The sequence below is a fragment of the Tiliqua scincoides genome, chromosome 1, assembly GCF_035046505.1.
Source record: "Tiliqua scincoides isolate rTilSci1 chromosome 1, rTilSci1.hap2, whole genome shotgun sequence".
NCBI classification, from domain to species: domain Eukaryota; kingdom Metazoa; phylum Chordata; class Lepidosauria; order Squamata; family Scincidae; genus Tiliqua; species Tiliqua scincoides.
In genome coordinates this window covers 133,573,203-133,585,732 of record NC_089821.1, presented here as the reverse complement: position 1 = coordinate 133,585,732, position 12,530 = coordinate 133,573,203, and the positions used below count along the sequence as shown (strand labels likewise).

General features: G+C 45.1%; 1 protein-coding gene across 3 annotated transcripts in view; it reads right to left on the bottom strand.

The window, feature by feature from the left end:
- PCNT (pericentrin) overlaps positions 1 to 11,909 on the bottom strand; it is a 117,683-nt gene extending 105,774 nt beyond the window's left edge. Inside the window, exons 1-4 of one of the 3 annotated variants that reach the window (XM_066632089.1) lie at positions 11,838 to 11,909; positions 10,259 to 10,312; positions 5,490 to 7,685; positions 2,703 to 2,795 (exon numbers count right to left, since the gene is read on the bottom strand). In XM_066632089.1, the coding sequence (XP_066488186.1) occupies positions 2,703 to 2,795; positions 5,490 to 7,685; positions 10,259 to 10,312; positions 11,838 to 11,879 (2,385 nt within the window). In that variant the 5' untranslated portion in view covers positions 11,880 to 11,909. The remainder of the gene's footprint in view (positions 1 to 2,702; positions 2,796 to 5,489; positions 7,686 to 10,258; positions 10,313 to 11,837) is intronic. The other 2 variants (XM_066632175.1, XM_066632252.1) reach the window with 2 other exon arrangements.
- Positions 11,910 to 12,530: the final 621 nt, after the last annotated feature.

Below are 12,530 nucleotides of genomic sequence, written 5' to 3'. Positions count from 1 at the left end.
TACACAACGTGGCACTCCTAGGATCTTGCGTAAAAACATTGCCTGCACTCTCTCGATTGTATAATCAAAGGCTGATAAAACCAAACAGGAATTCCGTATAAGAGCTGGGAAATTGTTTTTGCGTTGAAGGCCAATGCTGCAGCTGGAACATAAGAGTTACCCCTGGTAAAGTGGCATGATCACTTGGGTCGTAACCTTGGCTAAATTTGCTGCCATTTTACGATACGTAGCCCAAGAGTGTTTATGGTGGAAATAAATCCCTAAATATTTGAACTCTTACCTGTTCAATGACCTTCCCTTCAAAAGACCAACGAAACAGTTTCCGAGATTTGCCAAAAACAACTACCTTAGATTTATCAAAATTTAGATATAGCTCATTTTTCTTAAGATAGTCAATACAGCAAGTGATCAAATGTCTCAGACATACCTTCGAAGTTGACAGTAAAACCATATCATCACCATAGTGGGACATGCTTGGGGCCTATTTTGGGACTGTGGGCATTGATCGCTTTAAGATGTTCATTGAGATCATTTATAAATAGGTTAAACAGGGTTGCAGCAAGAATATAGCCCTGTTTCACCTCCTTATTAACAGGAATTGGCTCTGAAAGGTTCCCTCTGAGGGAGACTCTGATCTGGCAGCTATTATTTGTATATAACTTCCTAATTAGTATGAGGAGTCTTCTATCCATCCCCAAATGGGAAAGTTTACGCCACAAAATATCTCTAGCAACTGTATCAAAAGCGCCCTTTAAGTCCAAAAAGGCCACACAGACGTCGCCATTAGCCCAGGATGACTGTTTGTTGATAAGATCAGAAAGGACCATACAGTGATCTAAGATGGATTGACCCTTTCTAAATCCTACCTGTTACGGGCCCAGGATATCATTTACCTTGATCCAATCCAGTAATCTGGTCAGTAAGTGTTTGGAGTACATCTTACCAATAATTGAGAGCAAGCTAATGAGCCTGTAACTTCCTGGTGCACTTAGTATTCCCCTTTCTGTAAATTGGTATTATAATGGCTTTAGACCAAGCCTTAGGCATTTGGGCTGTTTTATCCACCAGAGTGAAAAGTTGGGCAAGAAGAGGAGCCCACAATTCCGGCTGTGCTTTTATCAGGTCAGGGGGTAGCACATCAGGGCCAGGCGCTGCATCCTGCAGTGGGGAAGCAGTCATTGAAATCTCCACAAGGCAAAGGAACATTTGTTCCCTTACCTCGAGTCTGCACTGTGGCTGCATCACTGCTGAAAAGTTGGACAGGATTGGGCCCTTTTTCTCTTAACAACATAAGAAAGGGTGCTATTCTTTCCAAAGACAGAACTATGAGGAAGACACCTTTATCAGACATCACACCACATGATAGTTCATGTGCTAAGTGATGGGGACTCGGGATTGATGAGTCATACAGAACCTAGATTCCATGTAATGCTATGTTACATTCCTCAAGGATCAGAGTCTATGTAAAGAAATTTGTACTTATGCTCTACAAGTACCCAAGCTCTGCAATATGTTCAGTTCTTAAAATATTATTATTAATGTCACACCATCTATGAATATTTACCCCCAAACAGGAACATTTACTTCTGATCTCATGATAAAAAACATACAATTTTGTCCAACTATCATACCTTATTCTTGAAAGATCTGGACACTTATCACAGACTAGTCTTATTAACATTTATTCCAAAAAAAGTTTAATTTCATTCAGTCGAACTTAATTTCAAATAGGGGTGAACTAGACTGAAACCTTAGCCTTTGTCTTCGAGTAAGTGATCTCACTTAACTTTCCTCAAATGTGAATATGCCTCATTTATAAGTTCCACACTGCAAAAAAAATGGGGCTGCCTGCCAAAACTTTTTGAATTATACTTTAGAGATACATAAAGACTCTATTTTTCACATTTTTATACCACCCTTTCTCTAAGGAGCTCAAGGTGGTGTACATGGTTTCTTCCCTCTTTATGTTGTCACAACAATTCTGCGAGTTAGGTTAAGAAATAGCGATTGCACAAGGTCACTCATGAAGTTCAATGACTGAGTGGGGATTCAAACCTGGATCTTCCAGATCTCAGTCCATCTCCTGAACCACTACACCATCCTGGTTATATTTAGGTGCAAACCATTGATTAAATTGGTCCAGACGACATGCAGAACCATGGTTTATTTTAACCACGTTTACCAAGCCAGAACAGGACAATTAAATTGTGGCTTGTTCCATTCCATCAGTGTTTGTAGAAATTCCCCCCCTTCCTCTAACAAAGTGCCCAAAATCAATTCAAAATTGCACAGTTCTTGCCAGTTCCTAGCAATATATCCCCTCACTAGTTACACTCTACAAGAAGAAAGGGGACATAAAAGCTGCTTATTAATTTCTTTTGAGATCTCTGGTCACTCCTGGCATGGTGAAGTAGTAGAAAGAACAGCTCATTCCCTACCAAAGACTTTCAGTTCCAGTAGCAACTTTCAGAAGACTCTTGGGGTAAAACCTGCACTGAGTCCCTCACAGTGTTGAAGTATGCATGCTTGTACGTGCTCATATACATACTGCCACTATTCACACAGATCAGTCTGGCTATTTCTCCCACACCAGTCTCCATGCATCCAGAGATCACCAAATCTCATTTCCCAATCTATCCAGATGCATGCACCTGCCCTAGTCTGAATGCTACACACTAACATAAAATAACTTGCACCAATACCTTCTTAATTATTCCGAACTGTTCTTTTCGTTCTGCTTCTAGCCGTTGCTGCTTTTCCATACTTTCTTTTATTTCTGCATTTAGCAGTTCTATCTGAAAACAGAAACAAAAGGTTTTGAAGCAATTGTTTCGTTATTCTAAATGTCTACATCAGTGCTTCCCAAACTCAAACAAGGGAGTTTGGAGCACTGTAAGTTGTTGCAGGGGAGGGGCGAAGGCAGCAATGTGATCCCCAGGATTGTGCTGCTGCCAGACAAAGAAGGGGGATTTTCTACTTATCTGCAGCCAGCGCTGCAATCCTGGAAGGTCCAAGGGGTGTGGGAAGCCCTCCATAGGGCCCCCCCACCCCTGCAAAACTGTAAAAAAAGGGGGGGCACTTCTGGTTTTCGTGATGAAACCCCCTTTTTTTACAGTTTTGCAGGCACAGGGAGGCCTTATCAGGCATTAAAAACATCACTTCTGGTTTCTCTGTGAAACCAGAAATCACATTATTTCTATAGCTGAGCTCAGAAGTCCCTCTGGAAGCAGAGACAGACATCCCCACCCTCTGCTGAGCTCAGAAAGGGGGCACATATGAGGTGCACTGGGGGCCCTGGACCCGATCCACATATAACTGAATCAATTTCCTAGTGTACAACTGCTGCAAATGTCTTCATTTGTCTTCACCCTTCCCTTCAGCATTAACTACAGCTAAACAGTATAAGAGGCTAGATGAATGATTCCCAAACTAAATGCTGCAGCAAACTCACAGGGGTGCTGTGAGAGGTCCCCGACATTTTCTTTTTCCCACTCTCCCAGGCACTGCCATCTTGAATCATGCAAGATCTTGCGCTATTGAAAATGGTGCTATCTGGGAAATCCAGGCAATGGCAGCACCACCGCAACAGGGCACTGTGACTGCAGGGTGCCTTGACCACAAGTTTGAATCATTGGGTTAGATCAGTGTTTCTGATCTAGGATCAGGATCTAGGATCCTGAGCTTGAATCAGTGTAGCACCAGTGGTACTTGAGGTGGTGTCTGGTGGTACCTGCAGCATCCCTGGACACTGCCACCCAGCAGCAAGATCAGCAATATGACACAACAAACAGTAGTAGGAGGCTTGAATTGGTGGGCAGAGCTCCAAAGCATGCTTTTCGGCTCTCGAAAAAGCCCTCCCATTCACTGGTGTTTGTTGTGTTGCATTGGACCTCCCAACCCAGAAGTAACTGGCAATGATGTCATCACCAGTTACTTCTGGTGGTACTTCAAATAGGTTGACCATGTGAAGTGGTACAGTGGAGGACAAACCTTGAGAATCACTAGGCTAGAACAATGATTTATGTGAAAACCAGGCATTGGCCTAAGCAGTGCTTCCTCTAAATGGCCCAGACACAGGTATATACTCAGTCTACATGGGGAGACTTCTAACAGCCTCTAAAAGGAAAAAATCACATTCAGCTCTGCTGAACATCTAAAACACCCGGCATGTGAAATCTGTGATATTCTATAAGGCTAGTGCTTCTTCTACAACTCTCATGGTTTTGTGTATATAAGCTGGTAACCAAAGAACAAATACCCCATGATTTTTCCATCTCCTGCCTGTTGTGGTGGCTGGATAGTGATCTGTATAGTGAGAAATATGGCTTCTAAAGTTTCCTACTTTTTAGCTCTGACTAGACTGCTGCTAGCCAGGCACTCAAAAGGAGCTTCATGATGAGGTTTGAATGCGCTATGCCCGTTCCCCATCCCAATGTTCCAAAGACTGAACTAAGAGGGCGTGGCTCCTATAAGAGCTCAGCTGTGGCATTATTCCTGCATGGCATGAAGTACTCTTCCCCACTCATGATGCTCCCACAGTGGCCTTAAGCACATGTCTTGCATGAGGATGTGTATTTGATTATGTAGTCCTCCTTCCAAGGGTTTTCTGATGACACGCCTGTCTTTCCCTCTCTTTGTATTGTACAATTTAAAGGGCACTTACTAGCGCTTTCTATGGAAGAGTGGAATTCTGGACACTCTCAATTGCTGCCTACACTAAATTAGCTTATGCAGTGGCTGGTGAGGCATCCTTGAGTCTGACAGATTTATGTGTTTGGTGACGTCATGGAAGTATTTATCCAATGCTACATGTGAATTCACTCAATCTCATTAATGGCTAACAGGGGGCACTTGTACATAGGAATGCATAGGAGCCGTACAGCCCAATACTGAGTTGCCCAGCACGCGGAGTTGCAGTGGCACCAGAAATGGCTGCTGCTGCATCCAGCACACCCCAGGCAGGTGGATGGCCCGACACAGAGGCAATAGATCCTGTGGAGTGAAGGAACCGGTGGAGTGCCTCCCTCTGCCTGCCCCCGAACTCCTCCCCCCACCTACCTCTCCACTGCCTAGCGGTCCACACGACTGCTGAGCAGCATAGCTCTGGTGCTCTACCAGTGCTACCCCAGCACTGGCACTAGCCCAGCACTGGCCAGGGTTGGGCTAGCGCCAGCGCTAAGAACCACAAACGTGTGTTACAGCATATTTACAAAAGCGTGTGCAGTGGTGAGCCATCACGCACTGCATAGGATTGGGCCCTAAATGGACTACACAGCCATTACAACAGCATAAGCAGCCAGTGGTGTAGTTCAGACCAAAGGACAACTCTGCCCACTGGCAACATTACTAGAAAACAACAAATGAAGTGTACAGTGTTTTCACTTCAACAACCATAAGGCATAACAATTTTTCAAAAACAACCATGAGACACGTTCATAGCAGTCTACAGTTAAAGAAGAGTTAGCTCCTTTACTAACAGAAATACCTACTGCCTTCTGGTGCTGCAATTTCAGACCTGCAACCTCAGACTGATAATGAGATTCTGTTTTTCTAATTTCTTCATCATGAAGTCTCTTCATCTCAGACTGTATCTCTTCTATGTTTTCTACCGAATTCTGAAGGACTTCTTCCAGGCGAATTTCAAGTTTCAACTTGCTGTTTTTTAAGAAAGCTACTTCTTCGCTCAATTTATTTTTCTCTTGAATATATTCCTTTTCTTTTAGTGCCATTTCAGTACTAAGCATTTCTAGTTTTGAATTACTGGCTTTTAAGTTCTCCTCAAATTCTAGTCTTTCACATTTATGCAATTCTTGAATGCTTTTCATTTTCATATTAAGCTTATCTACAGTTTGTTCGAGAATCTTTATATTGTTAATGCTTTCTTCTAAAGAGTTTTCTGCTGTGATTAGATTCTTCTCTAATGTAAGAAGTTTTTCTTCCAAGATTGATTTTTCTTTTATTAAACAAAATAAACTTTGTTCCTTATCATTGATTTTAGATCTGAAGTCTTCATGCTGTTTCAGTAAGTCCTTTTCTAAAATAGCTTTTTGACCAAGTAGTTCCGAAAGTGTCTTGTTCTTGGCCTTCTGAATGTCAAGTTGGGCTTGCATTTGATCCCTTTGCCTCTGCAGAACAGCCAACTGTCTTCCAAACAGAGACTGAACTTCACTAGTCACAGAATCAGATGCTGTCTTTTGCTCTTGAACATCTTTCACCAATTGCTCCTGCACTCTCAACTGCATCATTAAAGATTCTTTTTCCTGCTGGAGGTCTTTTACCATTTCTTCCCAGGGAAGAGAATTTAAATTATAGATTATATGTCTGAATTCTTCATCACTATTTTCTCCTTGCTTTCTTTTGTCTTCTTGTACCATCTCAATTTTTTGACTGTGAAACTCTTCAGAGCCAACATATGCTTCTTTTTCTTTTAAGTGGACACATGAAACCTCAGCAGTTGCATCTTTTCCCTTGATCTGCTTAATTATGTCAATTGGATCATTACCTTTATCTTTGTGTTCTTCTATTTCATTTTGTGGTGAACAACACCCTGACAAAGATAAAGCTGTGAATTTTGGATCCAGCTCACTTTCATTCAATGCCTCTTGTACCAAATAACTAGGATGTATTTGCTCATCAAAACTATACAATGACTTGTCACTTTTAGATTCTAAAGCGTCCCCATACTGAAATGTATTCCATGTAAAATTTTCAAGGCCTGAATTACCAGGGCTATTAAATAAAGCTAACTGCCCCTGCTTCACAGTGGAGGCAAAACATTTAGCTATTTCTTCTGTACTTTCAACAACAGCCCCTAGTTCAGCCATATGGTCTTTTAAGTAGCTGTCAGATTCAAAGTCATCAATATCTTCACGGATTTTGACTTTATTTTGGTTTGTGTCTTCCAATACATTTATCAAAGTGTCTACTGTGAAATTATGTGAAAACTCTGTTTTCCTATCAGGCAATTGCAATTCATGTTCATATTTATATAATACACTCTGCATCTTTTGAAGTTTTGTCTTTTGCTCCTCAGACACCTCCCGCAATAGCATGTTCTCAGCTTCTAAGTCTTTTAACTTCATATTGTAGACAGATACTTCTTTATCATACCTAGACCTTAAACCTTTGTTGTTTTCTTCTTCAAGAACCAATTTATCATTTAATTCCTGAATGACAGTGTTGAGTTCTTCTATCTTCTTGTTTAAGCACTCCTTTTCATGTTTTGATTTTTCTACCTTTTTAGTACACTCTTCTGCATTAGAAAGCTGAAGCATAAGTTCTTCTACCAAAGTTCTATATTTCAAGTCAATTTCAGAGCATTCCTGCAAGACATCTCCAATGCAGTTTTCAAGTTCCTTGCATAAGTAAGTGCTCTGAACTTCAGATTCCTGTAATTTATTATTAAAATAAGTCATTATATTTAAATTCTGAACTTCTACCTCAGAATTAGCAGCAATTACATTTTTTATCTGCTCAAGATCATTTTTATATTTTACATTCAGTTCTTTCATACAAATCTTCTTTAATTTTAAGATTGCCTGATTATGACATTCTTCCAGCTCAGCTCTCAGTTTCTGTAGTGTTTTATTAATATTGTTTTCTTCACTCTTTTCCAGTTCTTCAGTGTTACCCTGTTCCTCCATCTTCAATGAAATTATTTTTCCTAACTCTGCAGCCTCTTCTTCCTAAAGAAAGAGTTTGTTACAGATGAAAAATTAACTCCTATGTTCCCAAATCTTAAAAAAGTTTCACAGCAATGTGTTCTCATATACAGTTACAAAACATCTACTCTACTGTAGCTTTCTCTCCCACTTGTATGAATGGATTCTCCATAACAGATATGGTTAGCCTAAACTGGGGCAGCACATGCCCCTGTGCTATCTGAGTCCTACCCTAACACTACAGAAACTGAGTCCCAAAGGTGCTACTACACAGAAATGTTTAGATCAGGGGTGCCCAAACCCCGGCCCTGGGCTCACCTGCAGCCCTTGAGGACTCCCAATCCGGTCCTCAGGGAGCCCCCAGTCTCCAATGAGCCTCTGGCCCTTCAGAGACTTGCTGGAGCCCACATGGGCCTGATACAACTGCTCTCAGCATGACAGCCAACTGTTTGACCTTTCGCGTGAGCTGTGGGATGAGGGCTCCCTCCACTGCTTGCTGTTTCACATCTGTGATGCAGCAGTGGCAGCAAAGGAAAATCTGGCCTTGCTTTGTGTAAGGCCTTTTATTCATTCATATAAGTTCCATCTCTAATATAATCATTTATGTAAGTTTATTCAAATTTGAAATGTAAATTAATTCTTTTTTTCCCCTGGCCCCTGACACAGTGTCAGAGAGATGATGTGGTCCTCCTGCCAAAAAGTTTGGACACCCCTGTTTTAGATCAATTCATGGCAAGATCAGACTGCCTTAAATTATAAGAAAATATTCCAGATGTGGTGGAGGGAAGTAATATTGGGAACTCACAGGAGCGCTGCAGACTGTCCCCAGTGGCCTTTCCAGCTCTCCTAGATGCCACTATCTTGGATCATGCAACATCTCATGCAATTCTCTTGAGCTCCTGCATGATCCAAGATGACGGCACCCTGAAGAGGCTGCCATGAAAGAAGGGCATCATGACCAAGGTAAGTTTAGGAACCATTGCCCTATTATGTTGGGCACCTTTGTGGGAACTACCTTGCGGGCGGAGGCAGAGCAATGGGTGTGTTACAGTGCTGTCACCCCCACCCCCCCACACATTCTTTTTTTTCAGACTAAGACACTTGGGGCGCAATCCTAACCAACTTTCCAGCTCTGAGGTAAGGGAACAAACATTCCCTTACCTTGACGAGGCCTCGATAACTGCCCCCCCAACTGCAAAATGCAGCACATGTCCCACTGGCACAGCTATGTCCGTGCTAGAAAGTTGGTTAGGATTTAGACCACAGTTCCTCCAATCTTTCTATAATAGGACTTGGTTTCCCGGGCCTGTGATCATTTTTGTTGTCCTTCTCTTGAGCATACTCCAACTTGGTATCTATCTATTCATTGGGCCAGCGCAGCCCTCCCTACGCTGGCCGTGAGTTTCTCAAACATCTGGAATGATTCTCAAGCCAGTACAACTAGCACAAAGGCATGCGCCAGCCTGCTGGTGCCACATCTGGACCTTGCTCAGGTTGGAAGCAAGTAGGGTTGCACTGGTGCATGGTGAAGGTGGCAGGAGGGTGGTCTGGAGGTCGGGAGGAGGCATTTTGGGCAGGAGGCAGAATGGGGGTCTGGATCAGGCCTGGGGGGGGTGCAATCAGTGGTAGCAGCATAAGCCTTATCTTAACCTCTGTTTCTGGGCAAGGGAAGATCCTACATATGCTTCCTGAATAAATAGCTGGCACAGATCTGAGAAGCCCCATGGGGTGGCTGGGGCTTTACAAAGGGTGAAATATATCACCCAAATATTCCCTTGGAACTGAAGCCATGATATCTAATCTCAGACTTTTCGGAAAGAGTAATGGTTATGCAATGGTGAAAACATGCTGTACAAGCTCAGAGATGTTCTTTATTTCACTTTAGATACTATATCTAAGCTTTCAAAGCAAACTACTGTGTTGACAACACCCAGTTACAAGTCATGCTACAAGCATCATTGTGAGAACAAAACAAAGCCCAGTCTTAAGCCAAATGATCTGGACTGGGGTTGGAGTGAGTAAGCGAAAGATTGTGGGCCCTCAGTTCCACGACCCCCCATGGATACCAAAATCCATGGATAATGAAATCCACGGGGGAGGGGGTGGGGGCAGGGTCACAGTGCCACAAGAACTCACCTGGGGGCTGTGCCTGGCCCTCCAGAGGCTGTGTCGGCCTCCCAGTCTCTTCAGATGGCCTCTCAGATGTGGTTCACTCCATGGGTCTTCCTCAGCTTCAGAACACCTCATGGACATGACCGGAAGTCAGGGACACAAACAGGAAGTGGATTTCTGACACGTCCAGGAGGGCTTCTGAGGTGGGGAAGGCACACAGTCGACTCCACGGGCCTTCTCCAGTCTTGGAACACCACCTGGACACAGCCCTCTGAGCCATAGGCTCAGCATCTGTGGATGCTGAACCTGTAGATAAGGAGGAGTCATTGTATATCCTTTCCCCAATTAATCCATTTTTGCCCAGCCCACAGGTGTACACATTTGGTCCTTGTTGTGTATATGCAACGTTGGGCAGAAATGGCTTAAAACAAATAGCTTTGGAAGGGATTTTCATGGAGATTGAAGCATAGGGGGAAAGGACTAACCTCCTCTTCCCCTGTACCATGGTCCTGACCTGGATTGTGTCCTCTCTTTGGTTGCTATTAATGAGATGGAAAAAAGGACAGAAACACAACAGTATATAATTCTACAGAAAATTCACAGTATTTATGACTTGAGCATTATCAGACACACAAAACTGATTTCATATGGATTTGGTGGCACTGTACACATCCTGATCTTGCACCCAATAGCTGTGCTGCACCTGGAATCAGTTCAGCTATCACCTGGAAACAGCATAGGCTGGACCACAGCTTTTTCACTCAAAAACAGGACAACTCCAGAGTCACTACACACTTTAAGCCAGATGGTCCAATGGAATCCCCCTCTCACTCAGTTTGGGAAGCACTATCATGGGAGTTTGGGGATGAAATGGCAGGATTGCTCCCAAGTCAAAACAGGGTAGAAATGACACTCACTGTGATCAGGTGCTGCTTGGGATGGGTTTACGGGTTCATTCACAGTCATTCAGGGGTCCCTGAATACTTCTTCATAGGCCTCTTTGTTATCACCAGCTGTCTTGGCTTCCCAGACTTCCTTCACATAGCACTCTAAATGCAGCTCCTCCATCTTGGAGGGCAGGAATCTAATTCAAAGACCCTACTTCCCCAGCTGAAGTGCTTTGGGTAAGGCCTGAGGGCCACAATGATCTCCAAGTTAACGGGGAACCCTGGTTGCAGCGGGTGAATAACTACCCTATAGCCCCTTCTCAAAGATCAATGTTAGTCAGAGAGTAATCCCCTTGCCTCTTTGCTCTTGCCCAGGGGCCTCCAAACTATTGCCTGAACTGGTGCGCCAAACAAAAAGCCTCTCTGGTGCGGCGCAGCCATACCGTTCCGCCCCACCACCTTCGCGCCCAGACTTCATAGAAACTCATGCTGGGTAGTCGCTTTCCCCAGGGAAAACAGAGTGCAGAGCCTTTTGGGGCAACCAGCGACAGGGGCAGCTGCCCGGCGCAAGCCTACACGAAGATCAGGTATGAAGACGGGAGGTAGGACGGTAAGCACCATGCACAAGAGGCTTCCTTTGGTGCATCGTGGGACACAGCTTGGAGGCCCCTGCTCTTGCCAGTCCCATCCCTTCCTTCTTGCATTTGAGCTTCTCCTTGCTGGCCCTCCTCCCTTTCACCCTCTTCCCTGCTCTGGCTCCATGTCATTCCTTGGCCTCTCTCTACTTTCCAGGCCTTCTTCCTCCCCAGCTCTCTTTTCCCCTCCTGCCCCCTTCCCCCTCCTCGCTCTACCCCAGACCCTCCACTTGGCTCTCTCCTCTGCCCACTCTCTGGGTCCTGATCCCCTCCACGGCCGTCTGCCTGCCCTCGAGTCTCCCTGCCTGCTGCAGCCTGCAGAGGCCAGCAGTGTTCTTAGCGCACCCGGGCAACCTTCTGACAGCTCAGAGAGCGCAGCTGGGGGGCTACAGGGGGTCGTGCTGAGGGCACAAGGCGCGGCTGGCAGGTAGGAGCAGGCGCGCTCTCGTCCTCCTGACACACGTGCAGCGACGCAGCCCCGAGAGCTCCCCTGCGCGGACCAGGGACCGCCTAAGCACCAAGCACCATCAAGAGGCGCCTACCCGAGGGGGGCCGCCGCCAGTCTCCCGCTCTTCCTCATCCATGCTGGGATGGATGCTGGTCCTCCTCGGACAACCGCTCCGCTCTCTCCGCTTCCCAACTGTCGCACAACAACCCTGGGCCAAAAACTTCCAGCCAATGACAGCCGCCGACTCGCTCCCACCCAGAACTTGCCGCCCAATTAGGAGACTCCTCTCTTAGGCGAGTTAGTCCCTCCTACACGCTCGTCGTTGCAGTGGCTGCCCAGGATCGACAGTTCCGATAACCAATAAGGGACGAGGCGCTCTATAGCTCAAGGGAGCCGCTTCCAGAGATAGGAAAGGACTAGAGAGACAACCAATGGCCAGAAGAGGAGCTTTATGGTACTTAGGCCCAAGTCCCCACCCACTTCCCAGCACTAGCATAGCTGTGCGAGTGGGGCATGTGCTGCATCTTGCCAATGGGGGGCACTCACAGAGGCCTTCGAGTAAAGGCATGTCTGCTCCCTTCCCTCAGAGCTGCAGTGCCCTGATGTCAGTGCTGGAAAGTGGGTTAGGATTTCCCCTCCTGAGGCCTGAGTGAGAGCCTTCCTAAAGAGAGAGCGCAAGAGCGAGCATCATCCCCCTTCCAACTCCAAGAAACCAAGGAGGATCCTGTCCTTTCTTACTCAAGTCTTCCTTTACACAAAAAGTGCGTCTCTGTAGCATTCTCCAGGC